Source organism: Scyliorhinus canicula, chromosome 13, assembly GCF_902713615.1.
Source record: "Scyliorhinus canicula chromosome 13, sScyCan1.1, whole genome shotgun sequence".
Lineage (NCBI taxonomy): Eukaryota > Metazoa > Chordata > Chondrichthyes > Carcharhiniformes > Scyliorhinidae > Scyliorhinus > Scyliorhinus canicula.
This window is the reverse complement of record NC_052158.1, coordinates 104402237-104423129: the sequence shown is the minus strand read 5'-3', so window position 1 is coordinate 104423129 and position 20893 is coordinate 104402237. Positions and strand designations below refer to the sequence as shown.

Genomic DNA, 20893 nt, shown 5'->3' with positions numbered 1-20893 from the left:
TACAGTTTCAACTTCCACAGGATACACACCACACACACTCATGACCGGACGCCCTATGAAAGGTACAGAATTCCTTTTAGGACTGGACATGACTAGCCCCGAAGTGACGGCCCTCACACACGAAAAGACGGTTAAAGACCTGGTTGAGACTGTGAGGTCTGCACAGATCGCAGCCGCAGTTCAGCTAGGGAAACGCCGTAGACAAAGCACAGCATGCTTTAACAAGACCGTACACCCCACAGAATTCCAGGTTGGGCAACAGGTAATGCTATCTGTATACAACCCCAGCAGTTTTTTGGCACCAAAATATTCCGGCCCATACTCAATTTCGGATAAAATTAGCCCCTCAGTTTATAGGATAAAATATCCTAATGGTAAGACCGCGTGGTTCCATATCAACCAGTTAAAGGCATATGGAACACAGGCCAACCATGCACACCATGTCCTGCTAGACGCAGCAGAACACCTCACCCCACCCACTAGAGACACGTTTCCACCATCCCCCTCACAGACCAGTTCTTCATCGGACTCGCCCACGACTCCGCCCACTGACCATGACAGACCACGCCCCGAAACACCCACAAGCTGCCGCAGCAGAGACAGCGATACAGACACTGACTCTGAGGACAGCCACAGCACACCACACTACAGCCCACATTGCAGCGACAATGACCCCGACTACAGTGACCCCATGGAAGTCACTTACATTAAAAACCCAGACCCACCACCCGACCCTGACGACCCCGACAATACCCATTCACTTTTGGACCCAACACTCTGGCACAGGGACAATTCGTACCGACTTGTCCGCAATGACGAAAGTGACCCCCAGTCACACAATTCAAAGATATCATGCCTGATCCACACAAGGGTGTGGGATCCGGGAGAGCAGGACGAAACGGTGTCTGAATCCCGATACGGCAACCCCTTTGTGACCCTGTTCACAGAGACAGAGGTAAAGTGAGGTGTCCAGATGATGTAAAATAGGAACCGCTTGAGGGAAGCGATGTCCTTTCTGATGGAACCTGCACGCATGTTTGTTTGTCAGTTTATGTTTGTTTGTTAATATGTTAAGGGATTGATTGCAGATCTTTTCAGCTGAAAAGATTGTGACCACCTCGCACGCACTTTAGTTTATCTGCAGATACCTCTGAGAACTTCAGTTGTATCCTCTGGTGAACCGACACGGTTCACGACTTCTTCCCTGTTTTCAGATGAAGGAGCATCTTGGCTCCTCCATTGTTTTTAGGTGCCCCTCTATTCGGCGAATAGAGGCTGCAAATCCACGGTAAACACATTCTTGCCCGTTTACTCCAGGTTACTCAGGCAGTGGACAAACGGCACTGAGGACCCGCCCTGTCTGAGAACCCACTTTGGTCAGCCAAGCTCGGGTATGGCACAGCACGCCCTACCCGGGGATCCCATTCAAATCGTACCCGTAGCGGCCCATACGCAACCCATTCGACCTTTTGTTTCCAATTTGTTTTCATTTTTCGTTAGGCAGCCCTGAGGCCGCCATCCCACATGCTATTTATATCCAGGAACATTCGGATGGTAAATGAGCAAAGCCTGCGAGACGGCTCGCAGGAGGAGAGTTGTTAGGTGTATTGTGTTCATTAAATTCGCTTTTGGAAAAAAAAAATAAATGAGGGGAGTCACAGGGTGTGACTTGGCCAGTCATTTTTAATGGGTCAATTGGAATTGAAAGACAGATACACTAACAAGTACGGATATTAAGCTGTATTGACAGATACTGTGCTTGATCCCATAGCTTTCGAAGGACGAAACAGGGATCACAGCAAGGATCGGCCATACAGGAGGAAGAAAAAGGAGAACGAAGAGAAGATGATGGAAGCCTACTTATTGCTCTTAAATGTTATATTTGTATGTGTGGAAGCAAGACACGTTTCCCCCACAACTCCCGCCGTAAATGTTTCACTCACAGCAACTCCCCCGTGCTCAGCTCTGGTCAGTGAGGTTCAGACCTGGTGCACAAAATTTATGACATGGTACTCCATGTCATATGTGATTGAATCACTGCTAGTGATTGCAATCCTCGTCATACTCGTACAGACCCTCAGGTTGAGGAAGTGGAAGAGGAGAGCCTCCCGTTCCTGCCCCTCAACCATCTATGGAGTTCAATCTCCTATCTTCGGTTTCCACCAATCCCCCCAGCCCATAAATGAATAAAGCACAGTGTTAATAAAATAAAATATACCCATGTATTATATTGTCCTGAACTCGACTGCCGAGTCAGGAAATGTTATGTGATGTGGTATGAATGGATGAGGTTTAGTCTGTAATGAAATATTTAAGGTAAGATAAGGATAGTTGTGATAGGTAGAGGTTCCCGGTTTTTGGTAATGCATGTCCCCTTTGACATAGCGCCAAGTAGAGATGTCAGGTAAAATTTTTCTTCCCATAGTTAAGGACAGAGTAGACGCTCAGGAGCTTGCCGAGGTCAGGGAACACAAAGAAGGCACCCAGAAGCACTCGAAGCAACGTGCATAGGTGATCCTTCACAATATTTTTGATTGTGAGGATCACAAGGAGGGAATGTAGCCACCTAAAATGGACACTGGGCTAACAAGATGGAGAATTGCTAAGACTGCAGGGAAAAGCAGTTTAGCCAAGGCAGCAGTCTGCAAAGACTCATTAGCATTTTGCAAGCAGCAAAACTAGTTTCTGGCCAGGTGGAAGATCTCAAACCAAAGGTGATAATAGCAAAACGCTTTGCATACTAATGAGGCAGTCCAGATCTAGGCACACACAATGGCAACATTTGGGTTTGAATAAGATACTTTAAGTGGATGTCCAGACGGAGCGGCACCAGAAGTATCCACTATAGAAACCGCCCCCGCTATCAAGAAAGACCCTCACATTGGAGGAATTCAAAAGATATCGATTGGGAGTGATCCAATCGATACCTGAAGGTAAAGCCCGCCCCGAAAAGGCACGGACATTGGGGACCCCTATAAAAGATAGACCCCCACCCATGGTCCTGTCTGTTGTTTCGTGCTCCGGCTTTGACCAAGAACTCCAACCTGTATCCTGACTCCAGCCGTTGAGCACCAGCCGCCGAACCGTAAGTGCCAATACGACGCTCGCTACGCGAACCAGGCCCTCTAGACCCCCAGTGACCAGCACGCTCTCTGAAGGTTGCAGACCAAGATCGGAACGAAGGCCTCGCTCCCTGACCTTGCCTGTTCCTGTTTAGTTAAGTATTCTGATCGCTTAGTTTAGTCATAGCTTAGTCCCTTAGCGTGTGCATGCGTATTTATTATAATTGTATAATAAATATTGATCGTTTGGAACTTACTAATCGGTGTATCGTTTTATTACTTTGAACCTGACCTTGGAATATTTGTGAGGTGTCTATACGGCATCTGGCGACTCCTGAGCTGAAAATACATACATAGAGCCTAGTAGTATTAAGCACACGGCCTTTAAACGGAGGCGTGTTAATACACTCCAATAAACGCGTATTACACCCATAGTAAAACGTGCAACAAAAGGGAAAGAAAAAATAAATAAAAATTAAAGGATAAGGATCTTTGATGCATTGGGATTACTTTGTTTTCATACTTCTACCTTCTAAGCTTGAGATTGTTTTCTCTGGCACGGTTGTCTACCTTCTCTGCAGATTCAGTATCATTTCAGGTTCACAGCATAGTAATGTGCCAGGCTCTCATTGCTTTCAGAAAAGTAGAGCAGTTCCTTCACTTCAGCAAGCAGAAGAGAGAGTGACTGCCCAGTTCTCTCAGCAAGCTTTGCGCTGGAACCAATCACTGACCATTGTCTAGCAGAACACTGTTCCTGGCCAACCCATCAGTTGCCGATAACCAATCAAACCAACTCCCTTCAAAGCTGGTTCCTAAGATCCACTCAGTGACGAAGAGTCTGGCTTCTCCCTTCTAAAATCTAAAACCTGGGAACACGCTTAGCAAGCAGGCTGTTTAAACTTTGAGTCTTCTGCTTAAAGGCACACCCTGATTATGGGTCCATGGACCAAAGTAATAAAAAATAAATGGGAATGAAGGAAATAAAACAGGAAGGACTCTAATATTCATGCTTACTGGAAGTGAATCCCAGCATCAAGGGTTGAGTTCAGAAATAACTCATTGTTGGGACATAAATACGTCATGCTTAACATTTGCCCCATGTTATTGGTCAAATGAATAAAAAGGAATTTTTCTTTTAAATTTAAAGTGTGCTTGTAATTTTCTTGGTACATGTCTCAACAGATTGTCTGCCTAGTTAGATTATTTTCTTTTTCCTTTCATAGAAATAGTTAAATAGAAAAAGTGTAGAATGGAATGAGATCTTTACAAGTACAAAGTTTATTCAGGACAGAGCTGAAAGGTAATAAACAGCTTGCACAACTGTATCAGCCAATTACAGGCAGAAATGATTGTCACGTAATAGTGCAAATTATCTGAGATCAAGAAAGGAGAAAGTTAAGGCAACTAGCTCAGAAATAACTACCAGTGTACACAGTAGATTCACCAGAGAAGATGCAATTATAACAGATTATCTGCCATTGACTGGGCTCATCAACTAGATATTCCAAGAAATAATGTCACCATCCCAAGAAAGGTCAATGACCAAGTGAACCACTCATAAGGTTATGAAACAAAGCTAACCAACATCTCATAGTTGCAAATCTATTCAATAAGACTGGTTATAGCCAACAGGATTCCCCTGTGCCTGAAACACTGATGCTATTTATTGGCGCCACTCAAGTTATTTCTCCCATCAGTCCCAAGCATAACTGCCCTGAACCATAAACCATCATTTTCCACATTCCCAGCTCTACATAGAATATATTTATTACCTATTAAGTACACAGTCAGGTCAACACGTTCACTATCCAGTTCCTAATCTCAAGATAATAAAAACACTAAGTGCTGGAAAATCTCAGGCGATCTGGCAGCATCTGTGGAGAGGGAATCAGATACGACTTTAATCTCAAGATGTTTGTCATGTAACAATTCAAGAAATTTGAAGAGTTTCTGCTATTGAGATTGCTGTAATATATGTCTGAAACCCTTCTCTACCACAAGGCTCCAAGTGCTTGACATCATCTCTGGACACAGTATTTAGCAAAGTTCAGAGGCAGATTTATGATGAAACACACTGTGCCTTGGCACAGGGCCCTGACTAATGTGTGGTGTTCTGACCAGCTTGTGTCTGTGGGCATCAATCAGAGCCTGGTAACTTTGCATTTGCTGATAGGCCTACCAGCAGGCAATTATGATGAATGTAAGAAATCGTCATTTTTTGTTTGCAGTGGTGTTGTTGGGGCCTGCGTTAAGATGCACAGAGACAGTATGTCTAAGAAAGCTGTGACTAAGGGGTTGTAAAAGTGAGATAATCATTGATTTTGCAGGTGAAGTGTTGTGCTAATGTATTTAAGAACTATTTACATGTTTATAGCTAGCTAATGAAATATTGTTTATGTTTAAAGCACAACTGAGTGTAGATAATTTATGAGGAATATTGTGTTTGGTCCTGGCCAAATAGGTCATGGAACATCTTACAGGAGGAGCCAGAAAAATGCTTTATGTTTTGGTTACAGATGGTGTAACTAAGGGGAGGGACCAAGACTGTCTGGAAAAAGTTAGCTCTTCCGAGGACTTTAATCTGACCAAAGGTGTTTCAGTTTTGGTCCCGAAAGGTTCCCTCTCCAAAAATCCTGCACAAAGAAAAGCAAATAAAAAACCTGATTGATAACTTTATTCATGAGTGGTATTTGAACTATCTTGATTTGTTTAATTGGAATATAGTGCCATGTTTAGGAAGTAAGTTAAAGTTTCATCTTTTACTGAAGAACTGTTTTAACTGTTAACTATAACGCTATTCTTCTGTTGTTAATGTGGTTCATTCTAAGGTTAATTGTTTCAACATAAAATATATCTATTGGTCAGTGTTATCTCCCCTGTGGTGCAGTAGCCTTTCCTCACAGTTTTACAAATTGTAAATAGTCAGCTTCTTGTCCGGGATCCTAACATAATGAAGAGCAACATCCGACTTTGATTGCTAGACTCCCCGTAGAGCAGGAAAACAGACTGGTCTGAACGTTTGGGGGGGGGGGGGGGGGGGGGGCAGGTATTGCAAGATTTTCCTAACACTTTACAGGTTATTGCAAGTTAGCAGATATGTGGAGGACTGATATTTGCCAGGACAGGGAGCCAAGGGAGTGGTGTTGATGGTATGACAGAAGATTTCCTACTAAATAAACCAGAAAACATAGGTTCAATGGAAAATTTGAGAAAATAGTTTGAGGTTGAGGCCGAAAGCAAGTTAGAAGTCTTCATAAGTCCCATTTTATGAGGGTGAAATAAATGGAATGACGGAAATTAGAAATCGGTTGTTTTTTTTTCAGAAACTTCCAAGGTAGTCCACAGTTAGGTTTGCAAATTATTCCTTGACCCTAGTAAAGGGAAACAAACATTCGTCGACAGGTATTCTAACTAAAGAGATATTGCTATCATTAAACTTCCAAACCTCGTATTAAAGCTATGTGTACATCCATTTAAACATGTGAACTATCTGGAAGAATTGATCTTTGTTATCAACTCAGGTTCAAAAGGAGTGTTTTTAATGGAGGAAAATGCTGAGAACCTACGATGACGTCATCACTATAATGGCAGAGTGGCTCAGAAGACAATTCGTTAATGAAGTAAAAGATGCCAAATTATATTCCATAATAGTTGATTCAACACCAGATGTGAGTCATGTGGACCGATTAACATTATTTTTAAGATATGTGACCAGCAATGGTGAGGTTTTTTAGCAATTTTTTTTTTTTTTTTTTGTCCAGCTACAATCTCACACTCCAGAGAGACTGGAGACAACTGTTTTGGAAATCGTTACAAATATAGGCTTACACATCAAAAATTGTCGTGGTCAGAGCTTCGATAATGCTGCAAATATGACAGGAAAATATTCAGGTCTGCAAACAAGACTGGAGTGGACAAATAGGAAACATTTTACAGTCAAAAGAAGTTGTGACACCAGGTGGTTGGCTCATGCAGGTGCCGTTTTGGCTTTGAAAATTAACTTTGTTGATATAAAGGAAATCTGATCAGACATAGCTGCATCAAACTCAGGAAATAACATGTGTGAAAGCTGAAGCAAAATCCTGAGCAGAGAAGTTTGAAAGGTACAATGTTGTTGTTCTTATTCTTTTGTGGGACCATTTACTTCATAAAATTAGTACCGTCAGCAAAACACTGCAAAACGTTGATACAACTTCACTGAATGCTGCGCAATTGTTAGCCTCAGTTAAATGATTTGTCTTAGACATTCAAAATGACTATAGCTCGGTGGCAGTAGATGCACTAATATTAACAAGACATACAGGTCCCTCTGATGATGAGAAGCATACAAGTCACAGTAAGTTGTTTTTCTATGAAACTAGAGACAATTAATCACTTTAAATGAAAAGCGAAGATCATTGTTGAGACTGACAATGTTGTTACTGACAGAATAATTGCAGAGTAGAAGTGACTCTCTGAATAAAACTGTTGATTTATTTTGTGTGCTTTTTGACAGAAGTTGGGATGAGAATGCTGAAAGCAGTAATAAATTAAGTGAATTCTACCAGGAGGGTATAGACACAAATCTTTTTGAAGATGAACTGAACAATTTTATCGATGAGGAGTTCTGTGCTTCGGGATCACCAGCTGATTTGTACTGATTTAGACATAATGGTTTGCAGGCAACCTTCCCAAATGTATAAACCATACTTTTAAGATTACCTGTCACAATTACTTCCAGTGAACATTCTTTTTCTGTATTGAAGAGAGTTAGAAATATTGCAAATTATAATAAAAATGGACATTTGACAAGTACAGCAATATTAACGATTGAAAGGGCATCTTTACTGGGTTTCCGGTGGAATATTATAAAAAATTCAAGGATAGGCTGGCACCCCTGATGGTGAGGATGTTTGAAGAGGCGATAGGGAAGGGGGTGTTGCCACAAACTTTGGGGCAGGCTTCGATTTCGCTGTTGTTAAAAAAAAGATAAGGATCCGACTGAGTGTGGGTCGTATAGGCCCATATCACTTCTGAATGTGGACGCAAAAGTATTGGCGAAGGTACTGGCGGGTAGGCTGGAGGAGTGCCTCCCGAAAGTGATAGGTGAGGATCAGATGGGGTTCGTGAGAGGGAGGCAGCTTTTTTCGAACATTAGGAGGGTTTTGAACGTCATTATGGCACCGGCGGAGGGGAAGAAAACAGAGGTGGTTGTGGCATTGGACACCGAGAAGGCGTTTGACCAGGTAGAATGGGGGTACTTGATGACCGGAGCGGTTTAGAATTGGACTAAGATTTATGAACTGGGTAAAGCTATTATACAAGGAGCCGAAGGAGAGTGTCTGCACAAACAATATCAGCTGGAGATACTTTTCTCTCCACCGCGGGACGAGGCAGGGATGTCCTATGTCCCCCCTGCTGTTTGCACTTACGATTGAGCCGTTGGCCATGGCATTAAGTAGTTCAGGAGCATGGAAAGGAAGAGTGCGGGGGGGGGGGGGGGGGGGGATAGAGCATAGGGTGTCCTTATATGCCAATGACTTGCTACTGTATGTCGGAACCGAGTGCTTCGATAGGAGGGATATTGGAGCTACTGTGAGTATTTGGGTCTTTCTCGGGGTACAAGCTGAACCTGGACAAGAGTGAGTATTTTGTGGTGTCTCGGCCTGGGGTGGGGACAGGGTAGGGGGGGCTGCCATTCCGTAGGGTAGGAACTCACTTTAGGTGCAGGTTGCCCGGGAGTGGGGGAGGCTTCGCAGGTACAACATCATTAGTTTGCTGGGGAGAGTGAAAGCCGATCTGGCAAGGTGGGATTATCTCCCTTTGTCACTGGCGGGTCGGGTACAGGCGTTTAAAATGAATGTGTTGCCGCGATTTCTGTTTATTTTTCAATGCTTACCGATTTTCCTGCCAAAGGCTTTTTTCAGGGAGATTGAGGGAAGGATTACCTCGTTCATATGGGGAGGGAAGGTGGCCAGAGTGAGAAAGGTGCTGCTACAGAGGGGAAGGCAGGCAGGGGGTTTGAGTCTCCCGAACCTGATATACTACTACTGGGTGGTGAATGTGGAGAAGGTGCGGAGCTGGGTCAGAGGATTTGATTCACAGTGGGTCAGAATGGAGGAAAGTTTGTGCAGGGGGTCGGGACTGAAAGCACTAGCAACAGCGCCGCTCCCGATAGCTCCAGCGAAATACTCAGGGAGTCCGGTAATAATAGCTTCATTGAGAATTTGGAGGCAGTTTCGCCAACACTTCGGGTTGGGGGCAGGTTCAAGGGAAATGCCGATTCGGGGGAACCACAGATTTGAGCCAGGGAATGGGATGGAAGTTTTCGGAAATGGGAAGAGAAGAGGATTAAGACACTAAAAGATTTGTTTCTTAGGGGTCGATTTGCAGGATTGAGGGAGCTGGAAGCGAAGTACGGGCTGGAGCAGGGAGAAATGTTTAGATACATGCAGGTTCGAGATTTTGCCAGGAAGGAGATTCAGAGCTTCCCGGAGGAACCGGCCTCCACGTTGCTGGAGGAGGTGCTGACGCCAGGGGGACTGGAGAAGGGGGTAGTGTCAGCAGTGTACGGAGCTATTTTGGAAGAGGATAAGGCACCACTGGAAGGGATCAAAGCAAAGTGGGAGGAAGAGTTGGGAGAGGCTATAGAGGAGAGGGTCTGGTGTGAGGTGCTCTGGAGAGTAAATACCTCCACCTCACGTGCGAGGTTGGGGCTGATACAGCTGAAGGTGGTATACAGAGCACACCTCACGAGGGCGAGGATGAGCCGATTCTTTGAAGGAATAGAAGATGTGTGTGAGCGTTGCGAGGGGGGGGGGGGGGGTAGCTAATCACGTTCATATGTTTTGGCCCTGTCAAGGAGTATTGGAAGGAAGTTTCTAGGGTAATTTCCAAGGTGGTGCACGTGAAACTGGACCCGGGTCCCCGGGAGGCCATATTCGGGGTGTCGGACCAGCCACGGTTGGAAACGGGGGCGGAGGCAGATTTCGTAGCCTTCGCCTCGTTGATCGCCCAAAGGCGGTTCCTGCTGGGATGGAGGGCAGCCTCTCCACCCTGTGCCCTGGCGTGGCGGGGGGACCTGTTGGAATACTTGACCCTTGAGAAGGTTAAGTTTGAACTGAGAGGAAGGACGGAGGGGTTCTACAAGTCATGGGCATTATTCATTATGCACTTTCAAGAACTGGATAACATTGAAAATTAGTTGGTGGGGTGATAGGTGGGAGGCTTGGGGGGGGGGGGGGGGGGGGGGAGGTTGTGTGTATTAAGGGTGACTATGGGTAATCCCTAATTCCTTTTTTGTCATTTGTTTATTTGTTTTTGTAAATATGCAGACTGTTGTTTGGGGGTTGGTGGGAGGATGGGATCGTTGTTATTGTTATGGGGATTGACATATCTGTTGCTGATTATTGTTTATTGTTGGTGGGTGTAAATTCGGGAGAAAATGTGAAAAAGGGGAATAAAAATATATTTTTTAAAAAGAAAGTGCATCTTTACATGATTTTACCTACAATGATGTGATTGATGATTCTGTGAATGGAAAAAAGCTATCTCAATTGGTATGCCAACAACGAATGAAGCAAGAATATCTGTCGGTGTTCCATATTCTCTTGTTTAAATTTGTTTTTTCAAAATATACCAGTGTTGGTCTGATATAATGGCTGCAGTTGGTCAAATACTGATAGTTCTAATATCCATTGCTCTCAAGACTGGCCTTCAGAAAGTCTCCTATAGGACAAAGAATGAAATCCTGCAGACAGAACCACTGATTTTGTATTTGGACTCAGTAATCACTCCACAAACGTGAATTTACAGCAATAAATTCTTGATTGTGTGAGGAATCAAGGAAGCTAATTTTTGAAACTGAAAGAGACTCTGAAGTATACTGGGCTGGATTCTCCAAAAATGGAGCTATGGTCCCAAGCCGGCGTAAAAACGCTGACGTTTCACTCCAGACTTTCATTTAAAAAAAAGACCAATTCACTTACCTGCAGGGGGCTGGCAGGGACCCGGGGAGCTTCATGCAGCTTTAGCTGCGGTTACGGGCCCCAGCACTTCCGGTTCCAAGTCTGCGCATGGCGGCAGCCTCGCCGAACGCAATGGCGGACTCTGCCGGCGAACCTGGACCAACAAGGTCCCACCGATCTGCCCCGCATATAGCTGGAGTGCCCCCCCCCACCCCGGCCGCACTGCGTAATTCGCGTGCAAGCGATTCTCCAGGAACTGGAGAATCGCGGGAGCCACGCCTGATTCGGGCGTAAACAGCGATTCGCCGTCCCCGTGGCAAACGCGATTTTGGGGCGGGGCTGCGGAGAATCGAGCCCACTGAATGGCAGCATATGCATCTTGTTGATTGCAGTATTTTCCCCTGCACAGGGCTGGTTCATTCAGTCCTTCACTGTCCTGTACTGCAGTGATGCCATTGACTAATTTTTCAATCTCGTTGCTCACCAGCAAGTTCCATGTTTTCTTGGCTCAAGACACACACATCACAATATTAATCATCTTTACCATCATTCTCACAAGAGGTAAGCCTGGATTTCAATTCAGCAATTATTTATTTATATAGGTATGTTTTTATGTGTTAAAAGCACTAAAGCAGTTAAACAGTGATCAATGTGTATTTTTGTGGCTTGCGTCTTTGCCTTCTGTGGGGTGAGGGTAGATGAGGTTGGGAAGGGCATGATGTCATGGGGGACCCAGAATTGAAGATGAGCGCAGGCTAAATGAAGATGAGCATCACAAAGTGTAAATTCGCCTCTGGAAAGGTTAGTAGCAATACAGGCTAACAATTCATAGCCAATAAACTCTGCTGACTAAAAACGAAAAGCTTACTATGCAATTCTTATTTTTGTATGGGAGGGTAATTTTCTGAAACCTCTTAAAAGGTAATTTTCTTGGTTTGAACTAGTTATGAAAATATATTTTTGAAAATCAGTAACAGGGACTAACAGTAATAATGATTGAAGCCACGTTGGCCAATACAGACGTACACATGCAGACTGTACCATCCGTCTACTGAAGAAGGGAGTTTAGGATTACCGCACAATAATAGTAATGTCAGATTTTGCACGCCGTCGCAAAGTGTATTGGGAAACATGCTTTAAACCGCAGGGAATGCTATTAGATAAAATCGCAGATAACATGCAGAACAACATATCCAATGAGGCGGAGCATAGACAGGAGAGAGGAACAGCACGATGTCTACTGGAGCGGCCGCAGTGGAGACAGCCTGACGAGCGCACGAACTGAGGTGAACGATTAAAATCGCCACCGTCACCCTGCGCCAAAGGCAAAAAAATGGGCTCTTGCAAATTTTCACGCAAGAGGATTGAAGTTGGAATCTCATCAGAGTACTCGTTTTGCAAGGGGAATTTGACCGCCTACAGCAAACCTTGGCAGGGTACCTGTGGAAAGTTATACCGCTCCCTTTCTTGAAGCGGTTCTTGCATTCCAGTGCGCTGCACGAGACTGGCATCTTGCAGCTTCGGCCGCCAGCACGCTTCTCCTGCCTGTCAGAAAGATGGCGGCCCGCTGCCGCTGACGTCACTCGGAATCCGGCCTTTGGATTCGAACCCTGGAGAAGGGAGACAAAACATTCGCATTCCATCCCAGGCCATGCTCATAGGGCAATATCTCTTCAGAAATAATATCCACTGTATATACATTTGTTTTTAAAAAATACTTCAGTCACCCTTTGGTTTGCTGCCCCAAGCTACAGAAGGTCTTTAAAGATTGACGTGTACTAACCAGCAGTGGCCGAATCTCCACAAACAGCATCTATTCCCAATGAAATTCCGACTTCAGTGCCCGGGTTTAGTTTTTTGCGGCCTGTCATTTCCCAATGTTGCCAGCCAGGAAAAACTACAACTCCCAGCATCCTGTCCTATTGTTTCCTCCCGCATAGGCTGACTGATAAAGCCGCAGCGAGCCGATTGGCCTCTGGCAGACCGATGTGAAGTCCAGGGTAATAGGAGCGGAGGAAATATGTGTCGGTGCTTTTGCGAGCATTTCCATTTTTGTACCCGGCATTCGGCAGTGATGCGAGCGACAGTGCCCGTGATGGTGATCGCCGCCGCTCTGACAGCTTATTATGTGTACATCCCGCTTCCCAACACGGTCTCCGAGCCCTGGAAACTGATGCTCCTGGATGCGACGTTCAGAGGAGTCCAGGATATGGTAGTTTCGCTTTCCTGATGCTGCTTGTTTGACTAGTTGTAGAATATTTACAATTAAGCCAGAGAAGCTCCGTTTTCAGCATTGGAGTGCAATAGTTAACGTCGAACTTTTTGTATGTTCGTAATTTCGAATATATTCTAGACTTGCAAGTTACAAAATGACACATTCACTTAGTCCTATTCATTCATATCATCGCGTTTTCATTTAACACTTTTAAAGTAATAATCCCCATGTCTGTCACTTATCAAAAAAAACGTTCCACATTGATCAATCAAATGAGGAGTGGCAGGCAGCTGCTCCTGAACGACTCACCCGTTGGAAGATACTAGAACTACAGTCCACGTCCATCATTATCTGGAAAAAAAGATCGAAAATTTTGGCCGCACCTGCTGATATTTCCACTCATTTTTTATGTTTTCAGTATTTAGAAACACTTCATAATGTGGGGATTTTTGCACTGATGAAGTACCTTATTTCGCCTGCAGAATGTCCCAAAGTATTACACCCAGCAAATTACTTTGACGTATTGTTACCCGGTAGTAAAGGGAAGTTCATTTTCACAAAGTAATATTTTACCAACAGCAGATTAAAGGAATGACCCAGTTAATGCGAATTGAAGGAGAAATATTGACGAGAACACCTTCAGATCGCCTTTAAATTGTTCCATGAGATATTGATGTCCTCCTGACTTGGCAAGTCGTGTGAAGACACTCCGTATTATATTCAAATGTCAGGTGTTGGGTTGAATCTGCATTCTGAAGATTGCTTGATTTACCTTTTTAGGAGGGGGCAAGGTAAAGGTTCACCGAACCCGTTGTCCTACTGTCGATGTTGATTTGTCTTTCCCTAAATGCCTATTTTTAAAAAAAACTCAACAAATACTTTTCAATGAGGATATAATGCTGTGTTTTAAATATATATTTATGGAATACAGGTGCAAGTTTCATCTTGCACCATGTTACAAATGTTTGCTATATCTGTTTATTTGAAGCTATAATTGGACCCATCTGTTCTGATTTTAAAATGGAGCTATGTCTGATTTCTGACAAATTATTTTGTCTTGATATGTGAGCCTGAGTAAGTGATCCATACTTGCAGTGCAAAATGGACACTGACATTTTAAGAGGATGGCCCAGTTTGATGAAGTAGCCAATAGGCGGATTCCATAAGGTTACAATTATTCAATTAGTTTGATTACTATATACAGGTTTGCCACTAAAGGAAGGACGTAAACGTATCATCTGTTATGGATGATTGATAAGGAGATATTAGTCATCCGTAATGTCAGTCATAACTGTTTGTTACACTCATTCGTCAGAGTTGGAAGGTTGTGTGGTTGATGTTCCCTTTTAGTTGACCTACACTCCTGAATCAGCAGAGAACAAAAACAGTGGGGAAGGTAGTTGTGGATTCAGATCCCACTCCGGAACTTGAGCGCAAAATTTAATGATGATGCTCCAGTGCAACAGGTGCTGTTTTTTCAGATGAAACGTAAAACGGAAGCACCATCTACTTGTTCAGGTGGACATAAAATATCCAAAAGTGGTATTTCGAAGATGAGCAGGAAAGTTATCTTGTGTTCTAGCTAATATTTCTTTAAATTCACTACATCTGGAAACCTTGTAAAATAATACTATTGTACCCTGTTCTTAATTTAGTAATAATCCATCTTTTCTGGACAGTTATAGCAGTTTTAAAAAGCTACATTGAGAAATTTTGGGAAAGCCTAGCATCACCAAATAATACAGAGCAGAAGTGGCCTTTCATCCCATCGAGTCTGCACTGATGCATGAAAAACGCTTGACCTGCCTACCTAATCCCATTTGTCAGCACCTGGGCCATAGTCTTGAATGTTGTGGCATGTCAAGTGCTTACCTGAACGGGCATCGTGCAACAATCACCGGGCAGGAATGTTCCCTTCCAGTCGGGGAACACTTCAGGAGTCAAGGGCATTCAGCCTCTGATCTCCGGGTAAGCGTTCTCCAAGGCGGTCTTCAGGACACGCGACAACGCAGAATTGCCGAGCAAAAGCTTGTAGCTAAGTTCCGCACGCATGAGTGCGGCCTCAACAGGGATCTTTGATTCATGTCGCATTACATTCACCCCCGACCATCAGGCCTGGACTTGCAAAACCCTACCAACTGTTCGGGCTTGAGACAATTTACACCTCTTTAACCTGTGAATATCCCTCTCCCTGGATCTGCAATGATTTGATTACCTGCAAATGCCTGCATTCCAAGCATTGTCCAGCATCTCTGACTTTGTCTATATAAATGTTTCTGGAACATACCTCGCCATTCACCTGAGGAAGGAGCTGCGCTCCGAAAGCTCTTGTTTGAATCAAACCTGTTGGACTTTAACCTGGTGTTGTAAGACTTCTTACTGTGCTCACCTAAAGAGTGGTTTGGACAAATGTTGGAAAATGCCAATGATAACGATTTTGATAGTGACATCCGATGAGATTAGGAATCATACAATTTCATATATACGATAGTTATCTAATCACAGAAGTATCGTTACAAAAAAGTCACTGCCCAGAGGGAGAAATGGTAGGGTAATACTATTTATTATGTCTTTAATAATTTCTAGGACAAGGTGGAGATGTCTAAAGGCAGCTGTCCATTTTTCAGTAAGAAATGGATCATAATGAGTAAAATTAGAGTAGAAAAAGAAACTACGATGTTGTGACATTAAAAAGAAAGAATTTAAGAAACTTGTACCTCTGTTCATTTTCACAACCAGGACCAAAGTAAACCTTGCACATATTATCCGCCATGTTATTTGTGAGTATGTTTAGCTTTTTCCGATTTCTAAAGAAAAATCCCAGGGGACAATTTGTACATGAATAGATGTTCTATTCCTAGTAATTCACAGGCTTCTGCAACTGTTAGATATGTTGGGCTATTTGATCTTTCCATCCTCCCTTTATTGCCTTTGAGGAAGTGCCACCTAGATAGCAAACTCAGCATATGAGTAATTGTGGGGGAAAGCTAATGTTCATTGAGACTTTTTGTCAAAACATAGTTTTAGTCTGTTGAAAGCAATTTTTTGTGTTAAAATAGTATTATCATTAACCTGATATTAAATTTCAGCTAGGAGAGTTAAAATAGCTGATGAATTATAAATTTGGCGGCAATGAATTTCATTGTCACTTCTTTTAAAATTTGTACCTTGGACATGGAGGTGATTGGCAAGGCCAGCATTTGTTACCAATCCCCAATTGCCTTTGAAAAGGTAGTGGTGGAGGCCACCTGGTATAGGTACACCAGCAGCACCATTACGAAGAGGCATTCCAGGATCCTCACCCAGGAACAGTTAATGAGCAGCAGTTTGTTCTGTTATGATCCTATTAGCGACCAGTAGCATGTTTTTTTATGTTCCAAAAACTCAGTATTTACTAAAAGAATTAAGTCACAAGGTTCACAATTTAAATCAAAATACTTTTACTACACAAAAATTAAAGAACCTGATTTTTTTTTTTACTCGCTCAAGGAATGTGGGCTTTGCTGGCCAGCCCAGCATTCATTACCCTTCCCTACTTGCCCTTGAGTAGATATTGGTGAGCTGTCTTCTTGAACATTTGCAGTCCATGTGGTATTGGTACGCTCATGGTTCTGTTAGGGAGGGAGTTGTAGGAGTTTGACCTAGTGACCGTGAAGGAACAGCAATGTAATTTCTAAGACATGGTGCTGAGTGGCTTGGAAAGGAACTTCAAGGTGATGGTACTCCCATGTACCCGATGCCCTTGTCCTTCTAGATGGTAGTGCTTGTGGGTTTGGAAGGTACTGTCTAAGGAGCTTTGGTGAATTCCTGCAGTGCATCTTGTAGATGCACATTTCTGCTGCTGTGCATCAGTGGTGGAAGGATTGAATGTTTGTGGATAAGGTGCCAATCAAGTGGGCTGCTTTGTCTTGGATGGTGTCAAGCTGCTCGAGTATTGTTGGAGCTATCCTCATCCTGATTTGTGCCTTGTAGATTGTGAGCTGGCTTTGGAGAATCAAGAGGTGAGTTACTCGCCACAGAATTCCTAGCCCCTGACCCGCTCTTGTAGGCACAGTATTTATAGGGCTGGTTCAGTTTCGGGTCAATGGTAACTCCACACCCAGGGTATTGACAGTGTGGGATTCAGTGATGATAATGTCATTGAATGTCAAGGGGCAATAGTTAGATTCTCTCTTGTTGGCGATGGTCATTTCCTGTCACTTGTGTGACGCAAATGTTACTTGCCATTTGTCAGCCCAAGCCTGAATATTGAGCAGATTGTTTTGCATTTGGACATGGACTTGTTCACTATCTGAGTCATAAATGGTGCTGAACATTGTGCAATCATCAGTGAACATCCTCACTTCTGGCCTTATGATAGAAGGGAGGTCATTGATGAAGCAGCTAAGAAGATGTTTGGGCCTAGGACATTCCGTTGAGGAGCTCCTGGAGCTGAAATAACTGACCTCTGACAACCATCTTTCTTTGTGCAAAGTATGACTCCAACCAGCGGAGAGTTTCCCCCCTGATTCCCATTGATTCCAGTTCTAAATTTAAATAGTCAGCTACCTCAAAAATATTAAAAGTACTTGTACTTTAATCCTAGCTTCTTAACTCTACTTTCCTGTGCTCTCATTTGTTTTACACCCTCAACAACTCGAGTCATATACTTATCAGACTATTGGAAGGTTAACCATTTGGTTGGAGTACTGTTTCAAAGATTTGGTTTAGGGTGGAGTTTCATTGGGCCATCTGCTTACTTCTAGTAAGGTTGTCCCTTCAAACCTTCTCTGACCATCTTATGGTTGTAGAGTCCCGGTACAACACAACCATCACTAGTAAGTTCAGCGTAGGCATCTCAGGTCAAAACTCTCCCCATTCTAATATTCTTAACTGTGGAGTCCTACATCTAAAACATTCTCTTTTCAGCTTGGCTATCCCAGAAGTACAACTCGCTGAGATTTAAATCCTTTTTCGTCCTCACACATACACACTCACCATTTCACCTAAATTCTGTTTGAAAGAGATGTTTCCTTCAGCAAGCTTGTTCTGAACTAAAACCTTACTTAAGACCAGGGCATCCACAATCCGCTCACCCTTAATAAATTTGTGTTGGCCCTTTTTTTTTCCTTTATTTGTTCACCAGGCATCTTGACCACACAATCAGTTACTGCAATTAAATTGCTTTACCAGAAGTCGTCTCCTGGAGAAACCTAGTTATTAAAGGGACCATCACCCACCATAAAACCTCGTTTTTCCTGAACGGCATATGGGCCACCTTTGTTCCAAGTCAGGAAATGGTGTGACTTGTAGAGAAGTTGCAGTTGGTGTTGGTGTTCCCATGAATCTTGCAGTTGAAACGTAAAACAGAGTCACCATCTGCTCTCTTGAGTGCAAATTGGCTGCTGTGCTTCCTAGATTACAACAGTGATAACATTACTGAAGTACTTCATTAGCTGTGAAGCCCTTTGAGACATCTGGTAGCTGTGAAAAGCACTACAAGTCTTTCTTTCTTTCAGTTTGGGAAGTAAACCACACTGAGCAAACCTGTGAGAAGCAGCGGGGCGGAGCGGAACTGGAACAGGCAAAAGGTGAGAGGGCAGGGAGCGCGCTGGAGCTGGTCTCAGCAAACGTGATATCACAGAGAAGCTGTGGTATGATTGCCTGGTAAGGGTACTTACATTAGGGATTAGCCTTAAATAGTTGTAGATTACGAAAGGAGTGTCATTATTTAGGGACTATCCAAGACTAATATTTTTAAACAATAAATAAAGCCTAATATTAATTATATTAGAAATGGCAGCACAGGCGATGAGGCAGCTCCCATTGCGAGCCACAGTGATTATATCCGCAGCTCGAGAAACTTCGGCCCAGAGTTGAAGAGCTGGAATTAGAGCTTTCAGACACTGCGGCACATCCGGGAGGAGGAGAGGTACATTTGATGCTGTGTTCCAGGCAGTCACATCCTACAGCTTAAATAATTCCAATTTGGCCACTGGTCAGGGAGAGGAGGATGTGACGACAAGTGAGGCAGGTTGAGAGACCCTGAACGTTGCATTGGAGGAACCTCCTCTCTTGACTTTGTCCAATAGGTCTTACCTTCTCTTTGTATGAATAAGGGAAGAGTCTGCAGGGACAATGGCTACTGCACTGTGGTCCAGAAAGCAATTCAAGCAGGGGGAGCAGAAAGAAAAGTGAGAGTGGTAGTGGATTCTACAATTGGGGGATGGCATTCTTTTGTGAGCAGGATCAAGATTCTAGCATGATGTGTTGCCTACCTGGTGCCAAGGTGAAGGAAATTTTGAGTTGGCTTGAAAGGATTTTGGAGGGGGAGAATCCAGTTGTTATTGTTCATGTTGGCACAAACAACATTGGCAAGAGTAGACAAGAGGTCCTGTTTGGGGAATATCTGGAACAACAAATTTAAAAAGCAGGACCTCAAAAGGTTGTAATCACTGGATTAATACCTGAGCCACGTGCAAATTGGCAAAGCGATAAGATTAGGGAAGTAAGCACATGGCTAAAGGAGTGGTGTGGGAAAGAGTGGTTCCATTTCACAGGCACTGGCATTCAAATTGGGACAGGAAGGATCTGTACCAATCTGGGACCAGGAATCTAGCAGAAAGGCTAAATAGGGCCACAAGGACTTTACACTGAGGGAAGGGAGTGAGAGGAGCTCCAGAGAGGAACTCCAGAGAGGTTAGTAAACTTTCCAGACCAAGTAATAGACAAGAGAGTATGGAAAGCGGCAGGAATCTAACTTTAGGCACTTTAGCAGATAGGGGACAACTATGAGACGAGGGCAGTCAACGCAGGACTGAAGGTGTTGCACCTAAATGCGTGCAGTATATGAATCAAGATAAATGAGCTTGTAGCACATATTGAAATTGGCGGGTACAATGTTGTGGGCTACAAGGGGATTAGGGCTGGGATTTAAATATGCAAGGATATGTGTCCCATTGAAAGGATAAGCAGAGGGAGCAGGGTTGCCTTGTTAGTAACAAATGAAATTAAATCGATTGCAAGAGCGATTGTAGGGTCGGAAGGCCTAGAATCAGTGTAGGTAGAGTTGAGGAATCACAAAGGAAAAAAGGGGCCTATACATTACACAAAGTAATGTATAGGCCCCCTAGCAGTAGTAGTCAGGATATGGGGCAGAAAATAAATCAGGAGATGAAAAGGCATGTAAGGAAGGCAATATTACAATAATTGTGGGGGAGTTCAATTTGCAAATTGGACTGGGAAAATCGGGTTGGTAGTAGATCCCAAGAAAAGGAATTCATGGAATGTCTGTGTGGTGGTTTTTTGGAGCAGTTTGTGGTAGAGCCCACGAGGGAGTATTTGGAAGTATCAGCACGGCTTCGTCAAGGGCAGGCATGCCTGACAAATCTGTTGGAATGGGTGGCACAGTGGTCAACACTGCCTCACAGCACCAGGAACCCGGGTTCAATTCCAGCCTTGGCTGACTGTCTCTGTGGAGTTTGCCTGTTCTGCCTGTGTTTGTGTGGGTTTCCCCCGGGGCTCCGGTTTCCTCCCATTGTCCAAAGATGTGCTAGTTAGGTGGGATCAGTGGTTATGGGAAGAAGGTTGGAGAATGGGAATGAGACTTATCAGCCATGATCAAATGGTAGAGCAGAATTTGTGGGCCAAATGGCCTAATTCTGCTCCTATTTTTTATGGTCTAAGTAAAG

The 20893-nt window shown here is 43.7% G+C and overlaps 2 protein-coding genes across 4 annotated transcripts in view; one reads left to right on the top strand and one right to left on the bottom strand.

Annotated features, from left to right (window-relative positions):
* LOC119976736 (THAP domain-containing protein 5-like) overlaps positions 1-18460 on the bottom strand; it is a 37091-nt gene extending 18631 nt beyond the window's left edge. Inside the window, exons 1-3 of one of the 3 annotated variants that reach the window (XM_038817464.1) lie at positions 18443-18460; positions 13533-13574; positions 12449-12618 (exon numbers count right to left, since the gene is read on the bottom strand). In XM_038817464.1, the coding sequence (XP_038673392.1) occupies positions 12449-12618; positions 13533-13574; positions 18443-18445 (215 nt within the window). In that variant the 5' untranslated portion in view covers positions 18446-18460. Of the gene's footprint in view, positions 1-12448; positions 12619-12791; positions 12957-13532; positions 13575-18442 lie in introns of those variants that run through there. The other 2 variants (XR_005462985.1, XM_038817463.1) reach the window with 2 other exon arrangements.
* LOC119976737 (neutral cholesterol ester hydrolase 1-like) overlaps positions 12975-20893 on the top strand; it is a 38982-nt gene continuing 31063 nt past the window's right edge. Inside the window, exon 1 of the mRNA XM_038817465.1 lies at positions 12975-13220. Within this exon, the coding sequence (XP_038673393.1) occupies positions 13029-13220 (192 nt within the window). The 5' untranslated portion in view covers positions 12975-13028. The remainder of the gene's footprint in view (positions 13221-20893) is intronic.